At 52.5% G+C, this 9,100-nt stretch overlaps 1 protein-coding gene across 1 annotated transcript in view; it reads right to left on the bottom strand.

The window, feature by feature from the left end:
• Window positions 1-9,100, bottom strand: part of LOC109297983 (aquaporin-7-like) — a 42,566-nt gene that overhangs the window by 19,403 nt on the left and 14,063 nt on the right. The window contains exon 2 of the mRNA XM_019518092.1: window positions 2,488-2,614. Coding sequence (XP_019373637.1) covers window positions 2,488-2,592 — 105 coding nt within the window. The 5' untranslated portion in view covers window positions 2,593-2,614. The remainder of the gene's footprint in view (window positions 1-2,487; window positions 2,615-9,100) is intronic.

Genomic DNA, 9,100 nt, shown 5'->3' with positions numbered 1-9,100 from the left:
GCTGGTTCACCTGGCAAATCCCTTAACACAGCACACCAAACATGACAGCTGTGACACGATAATGGACACCCCACGATATCCCTGCCAGTCGACGGTGTCCACAGCGCGGGCTCATTACAGGGCTGCACAGATACACACGCTGCCCGGTCTGCTTGCAAAAGCCCAGGTGTGTGGCCTGTAGTACCAATAATATTTCTAAATATAGATAAGTGACAGTGTAATTCCTCTAACGATCACTGTGTTGCCTCTGTCCTCCCTTCGTCCCACCTGCAATGCGGCTACACCCACTTTCTGGATCTTGCCTTGAGAGAGGTTGTCAGCTCTTGGAGCAAGACCTGGCTTTTGACATGTTTACACGGGTTATGGCCACGTGGGGCTCCACCCGTCCCAATCTGGAGCTGCCATCACATTAATGAACGCTGGCAAAAAGCCAGAGGATCCTGCCCTTCACGTTGCCAATCCTTCAACACTACTGGCTTGCCCAAGAGAGGAGCAGGGTGCACTTGCAAGTTTATGTCAGGTGAGAGCAATGCCAAGCTGTCCACTGCTCTGTACCTATGGGATGTAGTGATGTGCAATGCCCATCAGGGTTACGGCAAGCACCTACCTATCCACCCCACTTAGAAAATGAGAACTGAAGACACCTCAGGAGGTCACATCTAGTCCAACCCCTGCTCCAAGCAGGACCAGCCCCAACTCCATCATCCCAGCCAAGGCTTTGTCTACCCAGGTCTTAAACACCTCCAAGGATGGAGACTGCACCACCTCTCTGGGGAGCCTGTTTTACTTCCTAAGGGTCTGGCCAGTTTGAGCTGATGTGATCACAGGTTCAGTAGATCAAAGTCTCCAAAATGTCTAGGAGCCCCTCCGACTCCGTGAATGCTCTCAAAAAAAGCCTGGCCCCCCTGGTCTTGGAAAGCAGAGAAACTCTAACTATCATCTCCTGAAAGAGGGGATTTTATATTTCATCTGCATGTCACCTGGAGTCAAGCGATTCGACCCCAGCTCTGCCAGGACAGCCCAGAGCGTATGAAGTGGGGTCACTGCTCCCGTGACTATGAAATTAGTTGGGAGCCTCTCTATCATCAGGTGCTTTATCAATACCTCTGCACGATCTGACTCTTGTGAGTATGAAAAATGAGAAGAAAAAAATATTGTTTGCTAAGCTCCTGGCAAATACCCTGGTGGATAAGGCTTATTTGCCAAGCCAAATGACTAGATGCCCTTTCACAGCTGGGTATGTTGGCAGCAGGCTTTGCTGAGAGTCCACAGCAAGGCTTGAACCCTAGAGCTGTGGCAAGACACCCCGACAACGCTGCGACCCTGCATACAACAGAGCGTGAAAAAAATACATGCCCATTTGGTATGTGCAAGCAATGCCATATGGTTGTGCGTGCAAGCGGGAGACAGGAAGAAGAAGACTCACAGGCACAAGCAGCCCTGGTATCACTGCAGTGCCCCGTCTCCAGGGCTCCCCTGTGCCCAGCTCTGTACAAACGCAATCCCTGCCCCGGACTCCTGACACCAATGGTTGGTGGAGCAATTCAGAGCAAAGGCAGTATTTTCCTGCCCAGTACCCAGCACGGCGGGGCTATTTGGGTGTTAAAGGAGAAATGCAAGATCCCTTCTGCATTCCCGCTGCCCGCTTTGACTCTTTTTTGATGCCCAGACCACCAAATCACATTTTGTAAGGAGAGGTCTGGAGCTGGAAACAGGGCCTCTTGCACTGAAGCCCCAAATCTGCTTCTCCTGCGAGTTATTTGGTGAGAAGTCGTCCAATAAAGAGGCACCATTGCAGCGTCAAGCAGCAGGGGAAGACTGGGTGCAATCGGGGCATGCATGTCAGTCACTAAGAGGTGCCACCCAAGCCCACGACCCATCTGGCTCTGAATTAAAGTAATTACTCTTGTTAGACTGGGTTCCACCCCCATGGGAGAGCAATATGTTTTCTGTTCTGCCCCACTGGGCAGTAACAAGCCAGGTTGGGAGGGGGAAGCCTCTGGCCTCCAGCCCTGCACTTAGAGTATGTCAGTGGCAGGATCTGCCCTTGGGCAAGTCCCTTAACCTCTCTGCCTCACCTTCTCCACGTGCATCCTAGGGATCAGGACCCGTGAGACGAGGTGCCGCCTGACTAAGCAGCTGGCTGCTATCGACGAGCTGCTGCTCCGTGGCTTTGGCAACAAACTCTTTATTCTCTCGCAACAGACAATTAGACCCATTGCTTGGTTCCCAGGCTGCTGTGTGGTTCCTTGATCTCTCCACTTCTGCCTTTGCCCCTGACAATAAGCTCATTCAGCTGCCGGGCAGGGCAAACCTGGGCCGAGAGTTAACCCATAGCAGCCTGCCAGCACCGCAGGTGTCAAAAGGGTCTGGCATGAGAGCTGCGCCCGGCTGCTCTGGGAAATGCACGTCAGCCGTGGGCACGCACAGGCCCATGCCCACCTGCGCGGGCACACACACATGCACAACGCAGGCCATCTCCCTTACCATCAGAAGAAAGGTGCCCAGCGCCTCGGCCAGCGCCTCCCGGACAAGCTCGTTGCGGACCGTCAGGATCTTCTGAATTTTCTCCAGCATCCTGCGCTCTGCCATCAGCTTTCAGCCCACCAGGCCCCTGCGGCGAAAGCAGATTTCATGACACGGGACAGCTCCCTTTTGAGCCGGCTCGCCCCCCCCTTCGCCCTCCAACGCCTCCGGTCACTCGATTAAAGATGAACAAACCAATGAAGCAGCAACTAGCCTCAAAGTCCCTTTTTTTTGTTGTTTTTAAACCCTTTTTTTTTTTTTCCTCTTTGCACCAGTTAACTCCTGGGGGAAGAGGAGGTCGATCAACATGACAAAGGCGCAACATTACTAGAAGACAAAATAAACTTTGCTCCTCCGTCAGAGTCCGTCCCCATGGAGACAGGGTGATAAACGTCCCAATTGTAGTCCTCGAGCTGCTCTCGTTCTCCGTGAGCGCAGATCAGCCAGCTCCTGTTCTGTGTCACAATGAGCCGCCTGATGTATCGCAAGCGGGTGCCTTTGAATGGATGGAGTCAGGACTGCTCACCTGTGTGTCTTAGCCCCTGTACTGAAACCAGCTTGCGGAGATTTGCCTTTGGCTTTCTTTGAAAACACCTGAGTCCTGCCCCGACTCTGGTGTGGCACTGTGACAATATTTCGGGGATGCTGGTTGTAGCCGTGTTGGTCTGAGGACCTAGACAGCTAACGTTATTTTGGGTAAATGTGATATCTTTCATTAGACCAACGAAAAATTGTTCTTTGCAAGCTTTCGGGTGCAAACACCCTTCTTCAGGCAGAGGGAGGATGAAGAAGGGCGTTGGTACCGGAAAGCTTGCAAGGAACCATTTTTTTCCAACTATAAAAGATATCACATCTACCCAAAGAGCCATGACAATGGGTGATGAATGCGGCAGCTAGAGATTCACGACAGTCAGATGTTTCTGTCCCAGCACTTCAGGAAGGTGTTTCTTAAGCTCTGTATCTTGGGCTCCTTCCTCTGGGACAACGAGGAGCCAAAAAATGTTGTCTCAGTTTCCTCTGCTCCTCCGTGTCCCATCCACGCTTGGGTGCTCAGACCTCTCGGTACCCTGAGCACACAGGTCTAATCCCCTGCCGGGGGCCAGGAAGACACGAGCCTCATAGGCATCCATTCCCTTTACCCGCCTTCTTGACACAGGATCCCTTTTCTCTCATGCTAATACCCTTTGGCTGTTGGATAATCGACTGTGGGAGCCTGTGGTTTGCATAAGCACAGGGTTTACAAGGCGTGGGACAAGCACGTGGCTCTGGGAAGCAACAAGGAAAACAACCAAATAAACTCACCAGTATTGCAGACACCTGGAAAGGAAGAGACTGACCCCTCTTCCACAGGACCTAGCACGCGTCCCTGGCCCTGCAGAGTCACGCGTCTCAGTGACAAGACTCCCACCACCTCCACCAGGAGATGTTTCTGCAGCCTATAGGATTTCACTGCCAAGAAGTTTTCCTTGATATCCATGCCAAATTTTCCCTCCCTAAATGCGATCCCCTTGCTCCTATTTGTACCCCTTTATCACAACGTTCTCATGCCCACGGCGCTCCCACCCCCCCAAACCCCTCTAAGGCAGTTCTCACATCCTCCTCTTAGTCACCCATTAACCAAATTAAACATATTAACTCCTTTACAGTCCTTCCTTGGAAGTCTGTTTCCAGTTGCTCCATCATCTTGCTTTCTGTCCTTTCTGCAGGTCACCGGGCGATGCCCAGACCTCCTTGCAGAACACCAGGCCCAGGTGCACGGGGCTGCACAGAGAGGACCTATCACCGGTTTATCACGTGACACCAATGCAGATTTCACAGTTCACTATTGGATTGGCAAGCTACACCCATGCACTGGGGTTTCCCTCTTGCTGCTACAACCCTTGTTGCATGACCTACTGCATCTACCCATCCATACCGTACCTTGCCTCATAGGATGCAGCACAGCTGCCCTGGACAACACTAAGGAAGGAGCCTCTACAAATGATCTGCTGCATCTTGGCCAGGGAGGGTGTTTTATGCCGAAGGACAAGCCCTCCTCTTTGTAGGGACAGCATGTTGACATCATTAAGCTGCTTAGCCAAAGAGGTAGTCACCTACAAGCTGCCTGGGATATTAAAGGCCATTTAATCAAGAAGAATGATAATCACACGGCTGCGCAGGGTGTTCCTGCCAGCACTTTGGGGTGTTTACCTCCCTAGCGTAGAGATGATCCTGTGCCTGGAGGAGGAGTGGTGGCCAAGAGGGCAAAGAGTGCCCAGAGGAGATCCTCCCAGCTTCAAGTGTCTCTTGCTAGCTGTGCAATATCCCCACTTCCCCATACTGCGAATGGGTGTACAAAGGGCTGAGAGGAGACGTGATTTCCAGCACATGCCGTCTTTCTGACATCATCACAGTGAAGTCCTGCTTCTCTGCCTGGGGGATCTCACAGCATTTCTAACACGAACTCAGACACGAGTGGGTCTGTGCTCCTGCCAGGCTCTGCTAACAGATCATCATTTTCTTTTGAGTCCAAATCATAGCAAAATCAGACTGGAAAGGCTCTTGGGAAGTCAACGAATCCAGTGCCCTGCTCAGAGCAGGACCGTGCCTGTCTAAATCTCCCGGACGAAAACACGCGTCTAAACCTGCACTTAAAAAAATCCCCGCGACAGAGATTCCCTGACATGGGAAAAAGAGCTGTGCCCTCCGGAGCAAGCAGAGAAAGGAAGTGGCTGGGGTGGACCTAGAAGTGTCAGCCAGGAGCTGAGTCTTTATCGGCACAAATGCTTTTACAACCCGGGTCAAAGAGCAGGCGGCATCACCTGGGGTGTGACACAGACACGGAGTCATACGCCCCAAAAAGGGACGGTCATTAACTCTTTCCCTGCAGATGGCAAACGCCCCAGAATGATATAACAACCCCAAAAAGCATTGATGCATGGAGATGTGTTGGAAAACAGAAGGAAAACACCCCCCGCATCCATCGCTTTACCACCCACCTCTTTTGTGCCGGTTGCGGGAGCTCCAATGACCGTCCTGCCAAAATCCCACACTTTACATCTCAATTCTTCCCTCCTAAAGGGTCAGCTGGAGGCTGGTGTGTTCACCGGGGGGATGCACCTGCCTTTCTCTTTAACCAGTCAAGGATGCATATCGACGGCCAGGGCGCTAGGTGGTTCTACAGGATGATGACCGCCTTTATTCTTGGGCCTCAATAACAGGACCCCAAGTAACCCAGCAGGTCCCCGAACCTCCCAAAATTTCAGCATCGCTCCCGTCTCCTTCCTCAGACCTCCCGCGGCAGCAGTGCCGGGTGGGTGGCACGGCTGGTCCATGCCTACCGTCCTGTCCCTAGCTCCCCACGTGCCCCCTTCTCTGCATGGCTGCAACCTTTCGACCTCTCCAGGCCTGCAGTCTCTTGGCTTCATCTCAGTCCCCTGCTGAATGGCCGGCTCCTCTCCTGGGGCCAAAATTTCCGGGAAGGACAAAGGGATGCTACCCCCCACCGAGTTTCTTCGGTGAAGCCCCTCCGGGTGCCTTCCTCGCCGCCATCTTTGTGCTAAAATGGGGACCTGCCTCCCCATCAGCCAAACCGGCCGCACCAGCGGCCCAGCTGAGTTGGAGTCGGTGCCCTTGGAATCGCATCTCTGCTGTTTCACCTGTTCAACCTCCCGCTTCGAGTGCCACCTGCCTCGAGGTGCCGCGTCCCACACCGTCGCCGCCGAGCCTGTCGCCGCGACGCCCCACCAGGAACTCCCGGGGCGTCCCCGCGGCTACCGGCTGTTCTGGGCTCTGGAAGTTTCCATGAGCGTCATCCTTCCGGAGGCAATCGCCGCTGGCCTCCTCCCTTGTCATTTCTTCCTGTTTCTGCCTATTAGTCACTCCTCCGGAGTGCGCAGAGGTGCAAGGGAGGTTTGCCACCGCTTTGCTTCAACCACTTCCCCCCCCCGGCTGCTTCCTCTTCGAATCCGTGGGTTAGAAGAGTTCATCCCGTCCAACTCCCCGCACAAATGCAGGATGCGCTGTCAGATGCAGGCAGAGCAACATCCAGCTCGACAACCTCCACTGAAGGAGATTATAACTTCCCTGCTGGCCTGCTGCACTGCCGGTAAGGACATCTGGGGGTATTTTTCCCCCCGGGTTTTAAATCGACATTGGTGTTGATGCAGTTTAACCACCCTCTGCAGCAAGGGAGGGTAGTTGTTCTCTCTTTTTGCTGCATGGCAGCCTTTAGATACTTGGAAGCTGCTCTCATCTCTCCCCTTATGCCAAATTACCTGGAAACAACCTGGAGAAGAGACCTCACAGCGCTTCTCACACCGACTGAGATGTTCGTTAGTCTGTGCTCCTGCCCATATGGCCCATCGGTGCTAAGAGAGCTTCATTTTTTTTTTTTTAGAAAAACAGGGCTGACTCCTTTGTGTAAGATGAGCAGCATCCAAAGAGTCAGCTTCAATATGCTTCTTTGCAGGAGCTTCCAGCATGATGCCCCAGGTCCCAAGTGAGCTCGACCGTCTCTTCCTCCCCCTGCCAGGGACATAAAGGCTGGTGAGTTTGCCCACTCTGCAGTGTCTGGGAAGGAGGCCTTTGGAGGACAGCTCGGTAAACTGTCTGCAGGTGAAGTCAGAGAGAGAGCAGGTCACAGATGGGTTGGAGTTGCTAATGTTAACCAAAGCCAGTCCGGGGAGTGGAAAAGGGCCTGTGAAGTGGGAGAGGAAAAATCCCATTCCTGCTTAACCCTGTTCTCTTCTCTTTTATTTGGGGCTAAGTACAGTCAAAAAGGCCAAGGCCGAATCAATTCAGTCTCCACAAGTCAGTCTAAGCTGCATAGATTGAGCCGATAAGCAAGTGAACAGACATTCACTTTTGATTCCAGCAATGCAGCTACATGCCTGCAGTGGCCCAGGCCAGAAGCCAGGGGGCGCTAAAGCACACCTCCTTGCTGGGCTGGAGCAGACAGCTTGGGCCAAGGCTAGCCCACCCACCCTGCAAGGGAGGGTTTTGCAGGGGAGGTACAAAGCATCCTGGGATGCTGGGGGAATGTGAGTTAACTTGAATCTGGAGGGGATCTGGGACAAAAGTTCAACAAACCGATTTACCCTAGCTCAGTAAAATCTGATACTACATCCATCCAGGTTTATCTTAAACCACTTTCAGCCATTTTGGAAGCAGTTTATGTGCGCTGAACTTCTGTTGCGTTGCAGATTTGAACTGGTTTCTGACCACTTATGCTGGTTTAGGTGTAATTTCTGTCCCTAGCCTGGAGGGCTAGTTGTGAATGGGTTTCAGGCACAAGCAAGCCCATTTTGATCTGCAGTACTCCAGAAGAGGTGTCACATGTAGTGTGGGAGAATTGCTACCACTTGACGTGGGATGCTCTGTTACAGCAAGGGCGGGCGGTGGAAAAACATTTCAGTTCATGAAGTAAGTCATGGGTGCTTTGAAGGTGATATGATAATGAAGGCAGTGGCTGACAGACAGGGCCAGGGCCCTCCAGCAACACACACTTAAATTTGCTTTTCAAGTCCTCCCAGCACACTACTTTTTTAAAGCCGCCTTGACAAAACACTCTGTGCTTCCTTAGACTGTAAATCTCAGGCCTCTCCATGGATGTCAGCAGGGTCACTCCAGATTTAACCCATGCAACCAAAGCAGAATAACACAGGCCCTAATTCCTGCCCCTAAAGAGCTTACGATCTAAAGTCGGATGCAGTTCAATTCCCCTGACCCCCTGGTGCAACGTCAAATAATCCCATTGCAATAAACTGATCGTGCTCCCTCTGCAACCCCACTCGCATTGTGTGTGCCAGTCCTGACCCATGGGGACTATGACAGGACGTCTCTAAAAAAGCATCAAGCTGAGGGTCCTTCACACGTGGTTCAGTTACAATGATTTTGAGGGCTCGGTCTCATAAAGCTGGCAGTTCCTCCTTAAAAGCTACTGGCTGTCCTCAATCGGCAGAGAGAACCAACTTGCAGAAGCTTCTCCTTCAATTACAATCTTCTTAGGACCCCCTGCCCTTGTAGGGACCCAGTGAAGATGCAGCGACGTGAACATGGACATGCAGAGAGTCTTTGACAGAGGCAGGAAGCAAGCTCCAGCCTCCCAACTCCCTGACAACTGGTCTTAACCCCAAAAGCCTCCTTCTGCTCATGCCTTCACTGGCATTTTACTTATCTCCCATGAAGAGACAGCTCCCACCATGATATGAACTGCTGGCCCCAATCCCACTACTAGAGAGATGGGTGGTTTTCGGCCTGTTCCCACTGCTGCCTTTCCCCCCCTCTCCTTGCTACATTCTCCACCCAGAGGACGTGAAACAAGATGGTTGCTGAGTCCAGGTGCCGATAGCACCTGACGACCCAGGAAGTGGAAGTGAAGGGTCAGGCGACCCACAGTCCGCTATATAAGCCCAAGCTTTAGACCAGAAAGGGGCAGTCTGGCCAAGGGAGCCATTAGGGACAGAGCTGTCCTGGGACATTGCTGTGCCTGGAGATGGGCAGTGTCATTTTGGAGCTCTTCATCTTATTCCCCAGAGGATTGGATTGTGGCTGAAGGGGAGGCGGAGACCACTGAAAGGGGTACCTGTGAACA

Source organism: Gavialis gangeticus, unplaced genomic scaffold, assembly GCF_001723915.1.
Source record: "Gavialis gangeticus isolate Ggan-Ray unplaced genomic scaffold, GavGan_comp1, whole genome shotgun sequence".
In the NCBI taxonomy this organism is placed as follows: Eukaryota; Metazoa; Chordata; order Crocodylia; family Gavialidae; genus Gavialis; species Gavialis gangeticus.
Note: the sequence above shows the minus strand (reverse complement) of the source record. Positions and strands in the feature narration are given on the sequence as shown.